Source organism: Brassica napus, chromosome C2 (assembly GCF_020379485.1).
Source record: "Brassica napus cultivar Da-Ae chromosome C2, Da-Ae, whole genome shotgun sequence".
Classification (NCBI taxonomy): Eukaryota; Viridiplantae; Streptophyta; class Magnoliopsida; order Brassicales; family Brassicaceae; genus Brassica; species Brassica napus.
The window spans coordinates 50,210,395-50,230,952 of NC_063445.1; the positions used below are offsets into that span (position 1 = coordinate 50,210,395).

Below are 20,558 nucleotides of genomic sequence, written 5' to 3' on the forward strand. Positions count from 1 at the left end.
TGTTGCTCGTTAATATGTCAGTAGCTTCCTCAATCTCTTCTATATAGTATCTTCCCTACTGGACATCGTTCAGTACCATGGCACTAAACACACCGTTTTTCTCGTGAGATTCCCTTCTTTCTTTCATTTCTGCTTGCTTCTTTCTTTTATCCATCGTTCTTCTCGTACTATATCACTTCTCTCCTTCAGGAAAGAACTTGTGTCAGCTATAGGAGGTCTCTGTGTAATTTCCATTCGTATGCATCAGTCTTGATGAATTCATTGAGGCTTCTTGCTTCCATATACTGAAGGTACCCAAAATCAGTCATCTCATCAAGTAATGCATACTGCAATCACCATAAAGTAATGCATATTGCCATCACCATAAATAAATTTGAACATCAAATAATAGAAAAACTTTCTTAATACAGTATAGTATAAGAGGTGTGGCAGAAGTAACATACCACTACAACAAAATAAACCTTGGGGATTCTTCCTCTAACTCCTCACACTAATGTTTAAAGACCTATAAAAATCACCATTTCAATCAAAAGTACAGCAATACAATTATGTGTACGACTTAAAAGATAAATAATTTACTTACGTTGACTATACAATGAAGGCAAGAGAGAAGACTGCCAGCATTACAGGTATGCGTTGATGTAAGTGACCCCATTTAAATGAATACTCTGCTTCAAATCCAAACTATATAACCCAAGGTCCTAATCAGACTTGTTCATTACTTCCAACAGTTTCAAATTCCGACCAACTGTGTCCATTGCTTTAAAAAGGTTTCAATTTCATTTGGGAACTTTCTCAAACACAAATCTACGCAATATTAAACAAATCCAATTACATCACTGAGAGATAACGAAGGTCGATTCGAGATACAATAACACAAACAATAGAAAACAAAGAGATCGATAAACATATACGTACGAAGATGAAGCAACAGTAGCCATGATAGCAAATTCGATTTGATAGATCTTTCTCGGAACAGGGGATGCAACCAAAACAGAGTTAGAGAGGATATAATCTCGTGGCGGAATCAGATACGAACGTCGACAACTGTGTCTAAAGCGCCACCAGCGAGAATAAAACAAACCCTAAAATATGTAGGCCTCGTAAAAGTCACAATATTTAGTAGCTCAGAAGTTGCAGTCCACGATAAAAATCTAATGGGAAAGTCGCTTGTATAATTAAAGAAAGTGTGCCACGTGGAAGTAAATGCCCCAAGAAGAGAAAAAAGTCTCTTTTATTTATATAGATTTTGAAACGGATGGAGTAATAAATATTTAATATCCACAAAATGCAATATCCATTTATGCTATTGTTTCTTTTTCATCTTCCATCTAACCAACGTCAACAAAAATAAAAAAAAATGTTACACTCACATAATAATTCTTCTATCTTTCATAGAAATCAAAATTAGCAAAATTAGCAAGAAAACGAAATGATAAAAATATAACCAAATATTAATACAAAATTGCTGCCAAATATTGTGATAGGGTATATGATAAATATTATGAAAGCCCATATAATAGTTAGATAATGTATGTTGAAATGTTTAAAATAATCGATTTGAATATATGTCGTCAAAATACTTTTATCTATCGGAAGTGATTCGCGCATACTGAATGAAACTGAAACATGGAGAAAGATAATGTGGTGACTATAAGATCAGTAAAACAATATTTTAGACCTCCGAAAACTAATGATCTATGAAGCATCGATCTGAGCATTCATTTGATTTTAAGACTGCAGCTTAAACCACTAATTGAGTCATTATCGATCCATGAGGTATTAATTTTATAAGCCGGGATTTGAGGTATCTAAGGAGGGACTGTCTCAGTAAGTTTGTTTTGGAGAATCGTCAAGATCCTTGTCCTCCTTTTCTTTAAGGTTCACCTTTCTACAGTATTATGTTTCAAGAGAAGTATAAAATCATAGTGTTTTGACCGTATAATTTTTTTCTATTAAAACATTTTTCGTTCTTTGCTTTCTAAATGTATTAAATGATCCATAGAAAAGTGTCAAACTAAAATTTTAATAGAATCATTTTTTTTTCCCTCCAAAACACAAAATCATGTTTTGGTATATAAATGCGGAAGTAACCCAGAAGGGAGCAGATTATTATTGGTTATCCACCAAAAACTGAAATTTAATTTCCTATAAAGTAATTGTTTTGTGATATTAAATACTTGGTTTACATAAACAAATAGTGTAATATTTGTTACATTTTTTTTTAATCCTCATTAACAGATTCTTGAATCATTACCAAAATATTTTTCTTAAACAATCCTCTGAAACAAGAGTTAACTCCAACAAAACTAAAATAAGTGTCAATAAAGAACACAAGGGCGATGATAAATTGTATTGAGCAACAACGAACGAGCAGAAACAGGAAACAAGAGTATAAAGATCTTCTAGTCTTCTTCCTCGCCCTCGTTCTCAGCGATGTTGAAGTAACTCGTAAAGGTTACGGTCCTTGTTGGCTGCAATCACTCTGAGCCAATCCCCCACATTGTGCTTCTAACAAGTACTTCTTTGTCAAGTACTTGAGGTAACTCTTGGAGAACTGGCCATCGGAAGTGACATTGATCTTGTTCTTCTCACGGGTGATTGTGACAGAATCACCGAGGCACCGGCTTTGCCACCGACTTTAATCCTCTCCTGAAGGAACTTCTCGAGGGAAGCAATCTCCATGATCTTGTCATCGACAGGCTTGGAGCAGTCAATGGAGAAGGAAACTCCCTTCTTCTTTCCCTTAGCAACGGCTGCACTTCCTCTACTCATTTTTCCTCTTGAACAAATCGTCGAACTCTCTGAAGAGACGAGCGGCGATTTTCAGCTGTATGTTACATAAAGTATAAAATTTTGGCTATAATTTTACAAAATAAAATGTGTTAAAAATCAAGAGCACAGCCTGCGCTTTAAAAGGACAATCACTTAGTTACATATCACATTCGCTAACTAAAAAGTGTGTATATGTTGGGAATAAAATTATCTTTTGGTTAGACCAATACTTTTTAGCGCTACATGTAATTATGTAACAAGATGTATCATTTTCACATCAAACCTGCATTACATGCATTTATTGATAAATGGTATTCAATATACATAATACCCATGCCACATTGCAAAATAAAATTTAAGAACATACGATTCTAGAAATATAACATTATTACTTCACTACAAAATATGGAGAAAAGAAAAGCATTTTTTTCTCATATTTTAAGATGTGTTTTTCTCTTCAATTTGTTCAACGGGGACAAATTGGCACAAGTTCAAGAGGAGCTTTCTTGCTAATAATAACCGCACCTTCTTCTTCCATATCGATATCTTTCACTGTTGTCCCTTCAGGCAATACCCAATCAAAGAAGTAAAGCAAATTCAACAATCCTAACTCGACCATCGCGATGCCCATTGTCATACCTGGACAAATCCTTCGACCAGAGCCAAACGGCAAAAGCTCAAAGTTCAATCCTCTGTAATCAACAGAAATATCACTAAATCTTTCAGGTTTAAACTCATCAGGATTCTCCCAAAGTTTTGGATCGCGTGCTATCGCGTAAACGTTGATCATGATCTGTGTTTTTTTGGGAATGTCGTAGCCTCGGACCTTGATTGGTGACATGGTCTCTCTTGGTAATAAAAGTGGAGCTGTCGGGTGTAATCTGAATGTCTCTTTTATTACAAGCTTGAAGTAGTTAAGTTGGTTAAGATCTTCTTCTGTGATTCTCTGTCTTGATTCACCAAGTACCGTCCTAACCTCATCTTGTACTTTCTTCATCACACTTGGGTTTCTCATTAGCTCGGTCATTGCCCAAAGTATGGTCGTCGCACTTGTGTTTACTCCGGCCAGAAATATATCCTAAATTCAAGAGTGTTGAATGAAGACCATAATGTAAGGGAAAATTTATGGAAAAAAAAAACACAAAATAAAAATTCAGAGAATTGCTTACATATAATATTTGAAGATTTAATGAACTATAATTTTTCACGATAAATATTAATTACACGTTGTAGAAATGGAGTTTACATGACTAAAAATCAGATTGCTACTTCTTAACTCGTCACCAAACTGACTCTTACCATGCATTCAATATAAGCTTGTTATCACAGTATATGATAATGATATAGCTACAAGACATTATGAAAACAAATTTATAAACATACCATAGTATAACTTATTCTAATATACAATGTTTGTTTCATATATATTTTCTTAATGTTACAAATGTTGAATTTTCATATAGTTATTCAAATAAAACTTACAGAGTGTTTATCCACTTATAGAGTTCTAAAACTTGGATTAAACTAGTGTAAATTGGTTAATGATCCGCAATTATTTTGATACCTTCTTCAATTATAACGTATAACCCACAAGCACGCACAAAAACTACCTACCAGTTGAATCCAAAATGTGAATACTAGTGGAACCAGAACTATTAATTAAGTTAGAAAACACAATCAAGATTAAGCAAGAAAGTTAACAAAATCACTGAAAGAGATATTATATTAAATTGCTTACAGAGATAATTCCTTTGATATGATCAGTAGTGAGCTTAAAAGAACCATCTCCACCTTGTTTATTCATCATATCAATCATCACATCCACAACATCTGGACTCTCTAACACACTTCTTCCTGGCTTTAAGTGATCATCGAGCACTTGGTTAAAGAAATCATCGAGCTCTGAGAAGAGTCCTTCTAAGCTCTTGCTTTGACCGGTGATTCTATCAACAATCCAACCTCCAGGGAAGAAATTAGAGAAAGCGAATTTGGCCTGAAGCTTCTCTGACCTAGACGCTAGTTCCTCCATACCATCTTCATCGATGAACTCGGATTCGTGAAGATTTTGACCAAAGGCGAGTCTACAGATGATACTAGCGACTAAAGTGAAAAGGGCTTTCTTCAGATTCACAGGAGATTGTTTTTGAGAAGCTTCAGAGAGTTTCTTGACCAGCAAGTCATTCTCTTCTTCTCTTATATACCTAAAAGAGTTGAGCTTTTTCAAGCTGAATAACTCGATCACAGCGAGCTTCCTCAACGCCCTCCACTCTTCACCGTAAGGAGCGAACCCGATGTCTTTGAAGTTGTAAGAGATTTTCTTCGTCGCTATGGTTTCTGGTCGGCTGCAACAATCTAGGTCATGGGTTTTGAGAACTTCTTCCGCTGCTTTGTTTGAAGAGACTATGACAATAGGGACAAAACCGAAGTGGAGTTTCATCACTGGTCCGTAGGTTTTGGAGAGCTTTTGGAGACATATGTGTAGTAACCCGTCAAGGTTGTGTAAGTTCCCGATGATCGGAAGCTTTTGTGGGCCCGGAGGAAGGTTTATTTTTGAGGTTTGGAACCTTTTAGTGAAGGTTATTGTTACTAAGAGAAGTAGCAAAAGCCAGAAGAAGTAGATGAAAGTAGACATCTTGTGTTCTTGCTAGCTACTCTGTTCTGTTTTTTTTTCCGAGTGAAGAAGAATTTAGATTTAAAGATAGATTAAATTAGACTTTTCAACGTTGGAATCAAGAAAGCATTTAAGAGTTCAGACTTAAGAGGATGATCACTGCACGGCTGTTTTGAATTCACGGGTCGTTTTCGATATAATAGTCAAAGGATAATGATGGAGACCCATAAAGAAAATTCAACTAGAGTGTCTTTTTCTTGAAGTGGTTGATGTATGTATCTGGGGCAAATTAATCTTCTAGATGACACTGAGATCATCCGCAACGGTGTTACCCAAATAAGAGTCCTTAGAAAAAGTGTATTTTAATTTTTTTAAGTATTATTTTTTTTCTTTTTCAGATTAAAAAAAAAATATCAACCAATCACGGATCGCCACATATCGTGAGATTCGCAAATAGTGCAAAGATTAACTTAGTTCCAGAAAAAAAGGGATCTGTATCTGATAGTGAAGGTGAACTCGTTGGATCAAATTTGACTCTTGACTTTCAGATTTACTATTAAATTAGACTATTTGTATTTCATAAAAGCAAAATAGTGTGGTATTTCAAAAAAATAACAAGCCGATTTATCCAAAAAAAAATTATTGGTATGTCATGTAAAATAAATAAATTTTTCTTTTTTTTTTAACAACCATAAAATAAATAAATTGTTCATTTCATTATTCACGACAAAAGTAAATTTCCACCATTATATTTTCCAAAAAGATCGCCGAAATAGAAAATATTTGAAAAGTAAACTCTCTAATTCATTATTCAACACACAAAAAGACACTGTCAGTTTTATCAACAAGATGCCAAGATTATTACATCCAACTTTATTTATAACTTAAATAAAGGTACTTATTAAATATGAATAAACATTACACCGAGGGGAAAGTAAAAATGTAAAATAGAATAAAATATATATATATTATTGTGTTGGGTTTGATAAGAAAATACAATATGCATATATATATATATATAGTGGTAACATTAACATAATTAATGTTACCACTAGATAATGCTAACTTTCTTAAACACTTAATGTAAATATGCTAAGAATATCTTGAGATTAACTTGTTTTTTCAAGTATTTTCTTTTAGTCTTGAGGGTGTTCATGGGTTTCACGGGCTTCACGGTCTAAATCCGTAAGATACATATCTTTCGGTCCAACATATCTCTAATAAGAAAACATATACTATATGATACAAATCAATACTCTCTTTGACTCTATCCACTGTTGAAAAGGTATAATGTTCCATTTTTTTGTATACTTCAAAGTTGAGCCATCATTTAGTGATGAAGAATTGGAAGAAGCTCAAGAGGAACTTTCTTAACAACGGTAATATTACCATCTTCTTCCATGTCCACAACTGTCCCCTCCTCAGGCAATTCCCAATCAAAGTAGTAAAGCAAATTCAAGAGTCCCAACTCAATGGTAGCAATCGCTGAAGCCATTCCAGGGCACATCCTCCGTCCAGAACCAAATGGTAACATCTCAAAGCTTTGTCCTTTATAATCCGCAGGAGAATCTATAAACCTCTCAGGGATAAACTCTTCTGGATCTTCCCAGTGTTTAGGATCTCGTCCTATCGACCAAGTGTTAACCACTAGAAAGGTTTTTGGAGGAATGTTGTAGCCTTGAATCTTGATTTGGCTCATTGTTTCTCTTGGGAGTAACAGAGGAGCTGCTGGGTGCAGTCTTAGCGTTTCTTTGATCACAAGCTTCAAGTACTGAAGCTTATCGACATCTTCTTCATCGATTTTCTCATTTTGTTTGACTCTGATGCATGTTCGGATCTCTTCTTGAGCTTTTTTCATCACTCGTGGGTTTCTAACGAGCTCTGCCATTGCCCAAATCATGGTGATGGCACTTGTGTCTACTCCAGCAAGATATATATTCTAGGTCAAGAAAGACGCAAGATAGTTAAGAACATATTAATTCAAAATTTGTTACCAATTCTACATCAATGAAAACAAACCTAACGCCACGTAATCATGTTTTGATTCATTTCATTAAATATTGTTATCGATATTAATCTAAAAACCTCAATTTAAATAAATACTAGATATTGACCCGCATTACCGTGCGAGTTTTTTTAATACTAAAATATTTAGATTATGCAGTAAAATATATTATAAATTAATATAATTTTTTGGCGTAATATATTATCTAATTTTATAATAATACTTGTGTGGCGTATATTATTATTATTATAAAATTTATAAATTTTTATTTTTGTAAAAAAATTTATTTTAAAAATATTATCATGTAACAATACTGATTTAGATAATTTTTGTTTTATTTCTAAATTTGAAGCATATGTAGAAACTAAATTAAGTTGAACCTACATAATAGATAATTTGATATATAGTTATTAATTAAACCAATTTAGTATAGCTGTTTAAATAATAAAATGAATTATTTTTTAATTCAGGGGAATACACAGACGTTAATAATAGTAGAGTAAAGTCTTATATATATACGATATGAATAAATATCAAATGTTTCACCTATGAAAGAAAGTGTAAATTAGTTATATTACATGGTAAAACCATTTAAAGGTGTGACTTCTAAGTTATCTAAATTAAAAAAATCACATATGAAATAAGTCATATTTTTGTGTTGAATCGATAAAATTTTTTATTTTTAAATAAGAAATAGAAATGAGTATTTCTTTTTAAAAACATCTTAAAATACTTCTTAAATTTATTTTTGAAAATTAAATCAATTTAAAATTGTTATTATTATTAAAATATTATTAAAAAAATTTATAATTTTTTTTTACAATTAAAACTAAACTAAAATTTAGTTTCTAATTATTTTTTGTGATAATTAAAATTTTAATTAACTAATTTCGAAAATATATTTTATAAGGATTCTAAAAGATATTTGAAAGATTTTGTTATACATTTCTTTAAGATATTTATTAGTATTTCAAATAAAAATAAAGATATTCAAATATATTATAATTAAGTTATGTAAAATTCAATAAATTATCTAAGGATGGTCCAAATAAAAAAATCACAAATGAAAAAAATCATGACTTCTATTTTAATAGTATAGATAGAAAAAAAAAACTTATTGTAAGATATAATAGTGAACTATAGCTAGATTCTAGGCTTACTTGGATGATTCCTTTAAGATGATCAATGGTGAGCTTGAAAGATTCATCTTGTTCTTCTTTAAGCATAGTATTTAAGAGCGAGTCAACTATATCAGGGCGATCTTGATTTGTTTTTTCTTCAGGGTTCTTCAAGTGATCATCAATTATATGATTCAGAAAAGTATCAACCTCACCAAAAAGTTTGTGAAGTCTCCTATGTCTCCCTGACATAAAGTCCATAAACCATCCCAAACCACCAGGGAAAAGATCTGAGCTACTAATAGACCCAAGTTTCTGGAGCTCAAACATGAACTCTTTGATCTTTTCCTTATCAACATGCTTGTTCTCGTAGAAACGCTGTGCAAAGGCAGATCTGAATATGATACTTCCAGCTACACAGTAAATTTCTTGGCTCAAATCCACTGGAGACTTCTTTTGAGCTAACTCCTTCAGTTTCGTGACCAACAAGTCATTCTCTTCCTCTCTGATGTACCTAAAAGATCGAACCTTCTTCGCGCTGAAAAAGTTTAGAACAGAAAGCTTGCGTAACTGTCTCCAAACCTCACCATATGGCGCAAAGCAAATGTCTCTACCGTTACGCGAGAACGTCGATGTGGCGTGAGTCTTCGGTCTTGTGCAACACTCAAGATCATGTGTTTTGAGAGCTTCTTCAGCTGCTTCGCTCGATGAGATTACAACTATCTTGAGAGAGCCAAGATGAAGAAGCAACACGGGTCCATGTTTCTTGGAGAGATCATGAAGACATCTGTGAAACAATCCTTGAAGCTGGTGTAGGTTGCCGATGATAGGAAGCTGAGGTGGGCTAGGAGGAAGATTTTGTGTCGAGTCTTTGGTTCTCTTCACGAATATTAACGTGAAAAGAGCGGGAAGAAGCAGAAACGCAAAGATATATAGAACAGTAGACATTGTTTTTGTTTTTGTTTTCTGTTTTTGGTGATTATAAAAACGTAGCACAAGATATTAAAACAAGCATACATTTAAAAGAGACTTAAACACGGCAAGATAAGTTATGGTCCAGACATATAAAGTTAACATGCCGTTTACTGTTTGCCAAGATAAGCTTTGAGAGGTTAAGAAACATTAGCCTAACAACTGGAGCACTTCTTATCCTGAAGCTTTTCAACCAAGTAATTGTTTGAATACAAGATAAATTTGATCATTCAAAAAACTATTATTATTAGACGCAAACCAAAGACAAAGCTATCAGACTCAATGTCATATCATAAGGCCTATATGTGTCACATGTTTCTTTTGATTAGATTAGTATAACTATGATTGACATGTGAAGAACTTTTTCACATGTATCTTTGAAGGTTGCCACAAAGAAACTTTCATTTTTAACTGACAGTTTTTTTTGTTCTTGGAGTTCTAAATTCAATCTTTCCTTTTCTTTAATTTCTTTGCACAATAAAGCTTCTCCAGTGAGCTATTTCATTATTCATCTTTTATCCTTGTTTAATTTAATCTTCCTCAATAAAGCTCACAGGAGCTTATATCAATCAGACACTACAAGAAAACACACCGAATTCCGACGGATCTTCCGACGGACACCAAGGTCGTCGGAAATTTGCGACGGAATACTGACAAATTTCCGACCAAATCCAAAAAAATTAAGTCGTCGGAATTCCGTCGGCCATTTCCGACGGAATTCCGACGACATACGGTTCGTCGGAATTTTCCGACGACTTTTCGACGACATTCCGATAAAAAATGTAACCGTTGTAGTCGTCGGAAGTTCGTCGGTATATTCCGACGAAATTCCGACGACATTCCGATTAATAGCAAAGTCGTCGGAATTCCATCGGTATATTCCGACGGAATTCCGACGAACCATGTGACCGTTGCCGACAAATACATATGACCGTTGTATAGCCGTTTGGGATTGGACAATTCCGACGGAATTCCGACGGACTTCTTTACATCCGTCGGAATTCCGTCGGAAAGTCGTCGGAGGTCCGTAAGCAATTTCCTATAAATACAACCCCTCCTCATTCAACTCATTCACACTTCATTCTCTCTTCATTCTCTTTAGTCATAACAATTCCGTGAAAATCATGTCTTCAGAAGTTTATTATCGTTCGTGGATGGATAAACCTCATTTGGATCCGAACACCAATTTGCTTACGGAAGAATACGTTCAAGGGATTGGAGAATTCATGAGGCTTGTTCAACAGCAACCGGATGCAAAAAGTGGTATGTTAAGATGTCCCTGCTCTTCTTGCAATAATAATAAGGTTATAAAAGAATTTGATGTTTGGACTCATTTGTATATGAAAGGGTTTTCACGTAATTATAAAGTTTGGTACCTTCATGGGGAAACTGGTTATGAATATGGTAGTACTAGCGAACCTCAGCCTGTTAGTGAACCTCAGCCTGATATTAGGTTAGAAGAATCTAGAACGGATATAGATTATGGTGTAGGTACTGAGCAGATGGTACATGATCATTATAGAGGGGAAGAACCAAACCCCGAGTCTAGGAGATTTTTTGACATGTTGGATGCAGGAAAACAACCTTTGTATCAAAATTGTAGAGATGGTCATTCAGTCTTATCATCTGCAACTAGATTAATGGGTATTAAGACAGACTATAATTTGGCTGAAGAATGTATGGATGCGATTACTGATTTTGTCAAAGGTATTCTACCTGAGGATAACCTTGCACCGGGTTCATACTACGAGGTTCAGAAACTTGTTGCAGGTCTTCAACTACCGTATGAAGTGATAGATGTATGTATTGACAACTGCATGATCTACTGGAGAGCGGATGAGACACGGAATGTATGCAAATTTTGTGGGAAACCTCGTTATCAGGAGACGAGGGGAAGAGTTCCGATCCCATTCAAAAGAATGTGGTATTTGCCTTTGACGGAAAGATTGAAGAGGTTGTATCAGTGTGAGCGCACAGCAAAAGCAATGAGATGGCATGCAGAGCATTCCACAAATGGTGAGATTAGACATCCTTCAGATGCAAAGGCTTGGAAACATTTCCAGTCAACATATCCAGAATTTGCGGAAGAGAGAAGAAATGTTTATCTTGGATTATCTACTGATGGTTTCAGCCCATTTGGAAAGCATGGAAGGCAGTATTCTCTATGGCCAGTTATTGTGACACCGTACAACTTACGGCCGAGCTTGTGCATGCGACGAGAGTTTTTGTTTCTCTCAATTCTAGTCCCCGGGCCAGATCATCCTAAAAGATCACTAGATGTGTTTCTTCAACCACTAATATATGAGTTGCAACAACTATGGGCGCATGGTTTTGAGACATACGATGTTTCGCGCAAAGAAAACTTTCAGATGCGGGCAGTACTTATGTGGACAATAAGTGACTTTCCAGCATATGGTATGTTATCTGGATGGACAACACATGGGAAGCTATCATGTCCATATTGTCAAGATGACACAGATGCTTTCCAACTAAAGAACGGAAGGAAAACGTGTTGGTTTGACTGTCACAGACGATTTCTACCACCTGATCATCCATACCGCAGGAGTAAGACTTCGTTTACGAAGAACAAGCAGGTGTTTGATGGTCCACCTGAGGAAGTTAGTGGGAAAGATTTGTTGAAGCAGTTTAGGTATTTTGATGCAGAAAGGACGCCAGATGTAGGTGGACATGAAAACATTCGAGTCAATGCGGTTGGAGAGCTACATAACTGGCACAAAAAGAGTATTTTCTGGGATCTACCATATTGGGAGAGTCATCTATTGCGGCATAATTTAGATGTCATGCATATTGAGAAGAACTTCTTCGATAATCTGATGAACACAGTCCTTAACATCCAAGGTAAAACGAAGGATAATTTGAAGTCAAGGTTGGATTTAGTCGATATTTGTGATCGTTCTGAACTTCACGTTGATGAGAACGGTACGGCCCCTTTTCCCATTTATCGGCTAGATGGTGCTAGAAAAGAAGAGTTCTTTGATTGGATTACAGAGAAAGTGAAATTTCCTGACGGATATGCATCAAATTTGGGGAACTGCGTTGATAGAAGCGAAGGAAAGTTTACTGGCTTGAAGAGTCATGATTGTCATGTAATTATGCAGCGCCTCCTTCCGTTTGCCTTTTCAGCATTATTGCCACGTAATGTTCATGAAGCAATTGCAGGGATTAGTGTTTTTTTCCGTGACTTATGCAGCAGAGTATTGACTGAAGAGGGTATTAATAATTTGAAGACAAACGCACCAGTCAGCATGTGCAACCTTGAGAAGATATTTCCTCCATCATTCTTTGATGTAATGGAACATCTTGCTATTCATCTCGCAAGAGAATTGGAACTTGGTGGTCCTGTGCAGTACAGATGGATGTATATTTTTGAGCGTTATATGCATCATCTGAAGAAGATGGTCAAAAATCAAAGCAGGGTGGAAGGATCTATAGTGGCACAGGTGATCAATGAAGAAACTGCAATCTTTGCTGAAAATTATTTTCCACCAGAAGTGCAAACAAAACACCGAAGACCTGCTCGGCATGATGATAGAGGGGAGAGAGCAACATATCATGTTACTGTCCCAAGCATGTTCAAGGAAATAGGACGACTTAGTGGAAAATTCACGAAGCGGAGACTTACGGACACTGAGAACGCTCATTTGCAAACATATTTGCTCACCAACTGTGAAGATGTTCTACAATATGAGAGGTAAAAATATTTATTCATTTATTGTTAGATTAATATTCAATAAATTTATTTCATATTGATAATATTTTTGTATATAGTGTATATATGGCGGAGTTGCGTATGACTCACAGGCATGCAACAGAAGATGAGCTTCGACAACTTAGAGATAACGGATTTGCTGCGTGGCTTCGTAGTTATGTGAGTCATATATCCTATTACCCTATGCAAATGATTAGTTTAAATTTAATATATATAAACTAATTAATTTTGCAATCATATATGTTTTTTTTATAGGTGAATGATGGTTTGGCCAGAGGTCTTGTGTTCGATGATTGGATACGCGAATTTGTGCAGGGACCAAACTATGTGGTCAAATCATATCCTAAATTTTGTACGCGAGGATATGCATTCACAAGGAAAGGTCATTCTAAGACAACATATGATGCTGGTGTTTCATCTTCTTCTGGTGACGATGTCTACTACGGCAACATAAAAGAAATATTGGAAATCCAATTTCCTGGAATGGTTGGATTGCGTTGTGTAGTATTCTATTGTGATTGGTATGACACCACCCCAGATAGAGGAGTGAAGATTGATGCGTTTGGTGTTACATCAGTTCATTCGCGGCGGAAACTTCAATATTATGATCCCTTCATTCTTGGTTCGCAAGCTGATCAGGTATGTCAATATATTCATAATTTTTTACCAATATAATTAATTAATGTTATATATTGAACTAATACTTTGTATAATTGATATGTATAGGTGTGCTACATCAGTTACCCTCGGGTGACGTACAGAGACGATCCATGGGTTACTGTAACGCAAATCAACCCAAGAGGACGAGTGGATGGAACTTCTGATGATGATGAACCATTGCAACCAGAGTCTACCAGCAACGCCCAGGCAGTTGAAGATTTGGAAAATGTTCAACTCGTTGAGAATTTGACTGTGTTTGGACATGATGCTGTCGTACATTCAGAGCCGGAAGCCGAGGTTGGGGAGTTTGATGAAGATTCAGAAGATTCTGATTAGTTTTTTTTTTTTTTTTTTTTTAATGGTCCGTCGGAAATCCCTCGCAATATACCGACGACATAGCGACGACAACGGGTTTCATTGAAAATTGGAAAGGTCGTCGGTATTTCGTCGGAAAATACCGACGACATGTTTTTCTATAAAGTTTCAATCATAAAAATCTATAAATTTAGATGCCAAAACTATGAAAATAACACATAATAAGTGTTTAGTATAGTATTAGATCGCAACCGTTCAAATATAACAACTCATTAAAATATTTATGTATGCATATCATTGTTTTCATAACATCTCATCTTAACATTATGTACTTATACAATCATATTTATATAAGCTTACACTACAAAAAATATTGTTGTGTAAAATCGTGTTATAAAACATTTTTATTGTTAAATCTTTATGCAAATACTATATATATTATCAAAGGTTTGGATTTTGCATTTAGAAACTTGAAAAGAACACCCTAAACACTAAGTCGTCGGAATTCCGTCGGAAAATACCGACGGAATGTGTCCGTCGGAAAATACTGACGGACACGTTCCGTCGGAATTTCAATTAGCCCGGGAGAACCAAACCGCTTGAAAATTTTCGCGAATCGGCATTTGGTATATTTTAAATATACCGACGGAATACCGACGAACCCGTGTCCGTCGGAATCCGCGGAAATAAAAACCCTTCTCCTTTCTTCTTCGTTATCTCCGCGGCCTCTCTCTCTCTCAAGATCCTCTCCGGCGATTTCGGCGATTCCGGCGACTCTCCGGCGATTCCGGCCTCTCTTCACCGGCGAATCCTCTCCTCACCCTCCTATCTCTTCCCCAAACCCCAAATCATGTAAGAATCATCCCAAACCTTTTTTTTTTCAATTGTTTAGGGTTTTGGAAGTTGATCTCGGATTTTAGGTTGTTTGATTGAACATTTTAGGATTGAATGGATAGTTTAGGATATATAAGTTAGGATTGTTGTTTTAGTTTTTTTTGGAACATTTTTTGATTTTTAAAAACGTTTTTTGATTTTTTAAAACGTTTTTTTTATTTTTAAAAACGTTTTTTGATTTTTAAAAACGTTTTTTGATTTTTAAAAACGTTTTTTGATTTTTAAAAACGTTTTTTTTTTTTTAAAAACGTTTTTTGATTTTTAAAAACGTTTTTTGATTTTTAAAAACGTTTTTTTGAAAAAAATATAAATATTTAACACCATTTTTCTTCATTTATAAATTTTAACAACATTTTTCTATATTTATAAATTTTTTATAATTTTGTATACATATATATATATGTAAATCATGTATAGTAAATTTTAAAATTTTTAATATTTTTTTTAAGTTTCCACTAATAAATATTTAACAACATTTTTTTTTAAAATATAAATATTTAACAACATTTTTCTTCATTTATAAATTTTTAACAACATTTTTCTATATTTATAAATTTTTTATAATTTTGAATACATATATATATATATATATAAAAGGTTTAATAGTTTTTTTTAAAACGTTTATAAAACCTTTTGTAAATATATAAATGAAAATATGTTTGATGGGTTAATTTTTTTTTTTTAGGGCCGAGGATGAAGCCCGCCCCGCAGCCCGTCTTCGACGTAGTTCGGTGAGCGGTTCCCGTGCATCGGTATCGTCTCATGACTCGGTTCCCGCATATATTCCCGCTCCAGCTCCCTCTGCCCCTCACGCTGCCCCTCACGCTGCTGCTCAACAGGATCCGGGGGTCATGCCGGTTCATCTATTGGTTCAACAACCAGGTCGAGAGCATCTCCCGTTTCTCCAACCCAACCCACGACGAGGCCATAGCACTTGGTTAGTATTTTTTTTTATTTGTACCGTTATATTTTTTGCTTTAATTAACTTGCTAACTTGTATTTTTTTTTAAAGGTTCACCAAGTCGAAAAATGGCATTAGCCGGAGCATCAACCAGATGATGTACTCCATGCTCCGTTTTGGATATCCAAAGTGGAGTGTGATCCCTTCCGACGAACGAGAGTTGTGGTTTCGTCAGTTTGCGGTATAGTAACCCTTCATTTTTTTTAAGTTTTTACATTTTTTTACATATATTTACTTATTAAATTGTGTTTGTTTTGTAGCAAGAGTTCAACTGGCACTCCGATCTTACGGAAACAGTCCGTAAGAAATTCAACGAAAAGGCCATGGACTCTTACACAAAGCAGATAAACGCGTGGAAGACAGTTTGGCAGAAGAACAAGAAGCCACGGTTCATCAACGGGGGGGTGTGGGAGCAGTTGATAGCTCATTGGGAGAGGAAAGACACTGCAGAGACGTCTTCTAGGAACTCCAGGAACCGGAAGAGCGATCGTGGCGGGAAAGGTATGTATGTGCACAACCTCGGCGCTTGCTCCATGTCTACTAAGGAGGATGAACTTGTAAGTTTTTTATTATTATTTATCTTTATATTTTTTAAATAAATATTTTATATATTTTTTGGCTAATAATGGCGGTTTTTTTAGATCGAAGCAAATGACGGTAATCCCGTTGATCGTCTCCAACTCATTAAGGTGGCTCACACTAACAAGACGACGGGTCAAATTCAGGACCCCGTGATCAGAGGTGTAGTTGATTTGGTGGAAGCTGAGATAGTTTCTCAATCTCAGCCTCTCTCTGATGACGGCGACTCCACGGGAGCTTCAACCAACCTGTCTCTATTGCAAATAAATGAGATGGTTGAAAAGGTAATTTTTTTTATTAATATTTTTTTTTTATAATGTCGATTACTTACTTGTCCATATTTACTTACTTTAAATATTTTTGTAGGCGGTTCCTAAAAGGAAAGGAGGCCGTTTAGTTGGGTTGGCCCGTCGTGCTTCTTCGTATCCGGCATCTTCTTCGCAAGCTCCGTATGCCGATCCCATGATTCTCGAGGAGCTACATGACAAAGATGAACGGATTGGGGCATTGGAGGAGCAGAACACCACTATCCTTTCGGAGAATGCCACTATCCGTTCGGAGAATGCCACTATCCTTGCTGAGTTGGCATCCCAGAAGAAGTTCAACACCGAGATTATGCAGAAGCTAGATCGTTTGATGTCTTCGAGTTCTTCTTAGTTTATTTCGGCTTTATAAAACTTTCGGAATGTTTTTTTTTTCTATTTCGGTTTGTATGAATTTTAAACTTTATGAATGTTTTTTTCCTATTTCGGTTTTTATGAATTTAAATTTTATAATATTATTAGTTTTAAATTTCCAATTTTTTAAATTTATTAATATCAAAAAATATATAAAAATGCAAAATTAATTTGTAAAAAAAAAGGGTATATACCGACGGACAACGGTCGTCGGAATATACCGACGGACATATATCCGTCGGAATTTACCGACAAACCCATTTCCGTCGGAATATACCGACGAACGTGGTTCGTCGGTATATTCCGACGACCGATGTCCGTCGGTAAATTCCGACGCCTACAGTTCGTCGGAATAAACCGAGGAACCACGTTCGTCGGAATTGTAGTTTTCCGATGAACTCCGGTCTTCTGTAGCCGCATCGTAATATCGTCGGAAGTTCGTCAGAATGACGTTTCTTGGTATTCGTCAGAAAGTCGTCGGAATTTCTGACGAAATTCCGACGAACGTTTTTTTTCCGACGAAACGATACCGACGGACGGGTTCGTCGGAATTTCGTCGGAATAGACCGATTCCGACGAATTACCGACGATTTCGGCCATCAGAATCCCCCTGTTTTCTTGTAGTGAGAGTCCAAATGAAACATCTGACTACAAAAAAAAGGTCTGAAAACAAAAATATCTGAATACTTATGGATGATAATTTTGAATGTTGAAACTATACAACATCCAGATACAAACCAGTGCATCAAAAATTCAAAAATACTTTTTAGCAAAATAAAACATTAGTTCCCGCCCCTCCCCCACAAGTTCTATTCTTAAAATCACAACACAACTCTAGTCTGAAGTATTTTACACAGTTCAACTTCTTGTACTCAAATTAAAGACTCCTTGACCCCATCACTGACGAAGAATGGGAAGAAGCTCAAGAGGAACTTTCTTAACAACAGTAAGAACACCAGCTTCTTCCATGTCCATATCTTTCCCCTCCTCGGGCAATCCCCAATCAAAGTAGTAAAGCAAATTCAAGAGTCCCAGTTCAACGGTAGCAATCCCGGAAGCTATACCTGGGCACATCCTCCTTCCAGAGCCAAATGGTAACATCTCAAAGCCATGTCCTTTGTAATCCACAGGACAGTTGATACACTACAAGAAAACAGGGGGATTCTGATGGCCGAAATCGTCGGTAATTCGTCGGAATCGGTCTATTCCGACGAAATTCCGACGAACCCGTCCGTCGGTATCGTTTCGTCGGAAAAAAAACGTTCGTCGGAATTTCGTCAGAAATTCCGACGACTTTCTGACGAATACCAAGAAACGTCATTCTGACGAACTTCCGACGATATTACGATGCGGCTACAGGAGACCGGAGTTCATCGGAAAACTACAATTCCGACGAACGTGGTTCCTCGGTTTATTCCGACGAACTGTAGGCGTCGGAATTTACCGACGGACATCGGTCGTCGGAATATACCGACGAACCACGTTCGTCGGTATATTCCGACGGAAATGGGTTTGTCGGTAAATTCCGACGGATATATGTCCGTCGGTATATTCCGACGACCGTTGTCCGTCGGTATATACCCTTTTTTTTTTACAAATTAATTTTGCATTTTTATATATTTTTTGATATTAATAAATTTAAAAATTGGAAATTTAAAACTAATAATATTATAAAATTTAAATTCATAAAAACCGAAATAGGAAAAAAACATTCATAAAGTTTAAAATTCATACAAACCGAAATAGAAAAAAAAAACATTCCGAAAGTTTTATAAAGCCGAAATAAACTAAGAAGAACTCGAAGACATCAAACGATCTAGCTTCTGCATAATCTCGGTGTTGAACTTCTTCTGGGATGCCAACTCAGCAAGGATAGTGGCATTCTCCGAACGGATAGTGGCATTCTCCGAAAGGATAGTGGTGTTCTGCTCCTCCAATGCCCCAATCCGTTCATCTTTGTCATGTAGCTCCTCGAGAATCATGGGATCGGCATACGGAGCTTGCGAAGAAGATGCCGGATACGAAGAAGCACGACGGGCCAACCCAACTAAACGGCCTCCTTTCCTTTTAGGAACCGCCTACAAAAATATTTAAAGTAAGTAAATATGGACAAGTAAGTAATCGACATTATAAAAAAAAAATATTAATAAAAAAAATTACCTTTTCAACCATCTCATTTATTTGCAATAGAGACAGGTTGGTTGAAGCTCCCGTGGAGTCGCCGTCATCAGAGAGAGGCTGAGATTGAGAAACTATCTCAGCTTCCACCAAATCAACTACACCTCTGATCACGGGGTCCTGAATTTGACCCGTCGTCTTGTTAGTGTGAGCCACCTTAATGAGTTGGAGACGATCAACGGGATTACCGTCATTTGCTTCGATCTAAAAAAACCGCCATTATTAGCCAAAAAATATATAAAATATTTATTTAAAAAATATAAAGATAAATAATAATAAAAAACTTACAAGTTCATCCTCCTTAGTAGACATGGAGCAAGCGCCGAGGTTGTGCACATACATACCTTTCCCGCCACGATCGCTCTTCCGGTTCCTGGAGTTCCTAGAAGACGTCTCTGCAGTGTCTTCCCTCTCCCAATGAGCTATCAACTGCTCCCACACCCCCCCGTTGATGAACCGTGGCTTCTTGTTCTTCTGCCAAACTGTCTTCCACGCGTTTATCTGCTTTGTGTAAGAGTCCATGGCCTTTTCGTTGAATTTCTTACGGACTGTTTCCGTAAGATCGGAGTGCCAGTTGAACTCTTGCTACAAAACAAACACAATTTAATAAGTAAATATATGTAAAAAAATGTAAAAACTTAAAAAAAATGAAGGGTTACTATACCGCAAACTGACGAAACCACAACTCTCGTTCGTCGGAAGGGATCACACTCCACTTTGGATATCCAAAACGGAGCATGGAGTACATCATCTGGTTGATGCTCCGGCTAATGCCATTTTTCGACTTGGTGAACCTTTAAAAAAAAATACAAGTTAGCAAGTTAATTAAAGCAAAAAATATAACGGTACAAATAAAAAAAATACTAACCAAGTGCTATGGCCTCGTCGTGGGTTGGGTTGGAGAAACGGGAGATGCTCTCGACCTGGTTGTTGAACCAATAGATGAACCGGCATGACCCCCGGATCCTGTTGAGCAGCAGCGTGAGGGGCAGCGTGAGGGGCAGAGGGAGCTGGAGCGGGAATATATGCGGGAACCGAGTCATGAGACGATACCGATGCACGGGAACCGCTCACCGAACTACG

General features: G+C 36.2%; 2 protein-coding genes and 1 pseudogene across 2 annotated transcripts; all 3 read right to left on the reverse strand.

Moving 5' to 3' along the window:
• Positions 1-2,401: 2,401 nt before the first annotated feature.
• LOC106437430 lies at positions 2,402-2,810 on the reverse strand (annotated as a pseudogene).
• Positions 2,811-3,044: 234 nt separating this feature from the next.
• Positions 3,045-5,501, reverse strand: LOC106437456 (cytochrome P450 71B23). The gene is made up of 2 exons (XM_013878349.3): positions 4,514-5,501; positions 3,045-3,853 (listed from the first exon to the last, which is right to left on the reverse strand). Exons 1-2 carry the CDS (start codon positions 5,405-5,407, stop codon positions 3,242-3,244), a joined length of 1,506 nt encoding a protein of 501 aa, XP_013733803.1. The 5' UTR covers positions 5,408-5,501; the 3' UTR covers positions 3,045-3,241.
• A 1,054-nt stretch (positions 5,502-6,555) lies between these two features.
• On the reverse strand, positions 6,556-9,566 carry LOC106437391 (cytochrome P450 71B3-like). Its single transcript, XM_013878289.3, has 2 exons — positions 8,552-9,566; positions 6,556-7,325 (listed from the first exon to the last, which is right to left on the reverse strand). Exons 1-2 carry the CDS (start codon positions 9,455-9,457, stop codon positions 6,717-6,719), a joined length of 1,515 nt encoding a protein of 504 aa, XP_013733743.1. The 5' UTR covers positions 9,458-9,566; the 3' UTR covers positions 6,556-6,716.
• Positions 9,567-20,558: the final 10,992 nt, after the last annotated feature.

Bases quoted from the DNA above. Each gene is read 5' to 3' on its own strand.
- LOC106437456 (XM_013878349.3), bottom strand. From the start codon at position 5,407: ATGTCTACTTTCATCTACTTCTTCTGGCTTTTGCTACTTCTCTTAGTA. The intron at 3,854-4,513 runs GTAAGCAATTTA...TCTTGAATTTAG, and splicing joins ATATCAAAGGAATTATCTCT to GATATATTTCTGGCCGGAGT.
- LOC106437391 (XM_013878289.3), bottom strand. From the start codon at position 9,457: ATGTCTACTGTTCTATATATCTTTGCGTTTCTGCTTCTTCCCGCTCTT. The intron at 7,326-8,551 runs GTAAGCCTAGAA...TTCTTGACCTAG, and splicing joins ATCTTAAAGGAATCATCCAA to AATATATATCTTGCTGGAGT.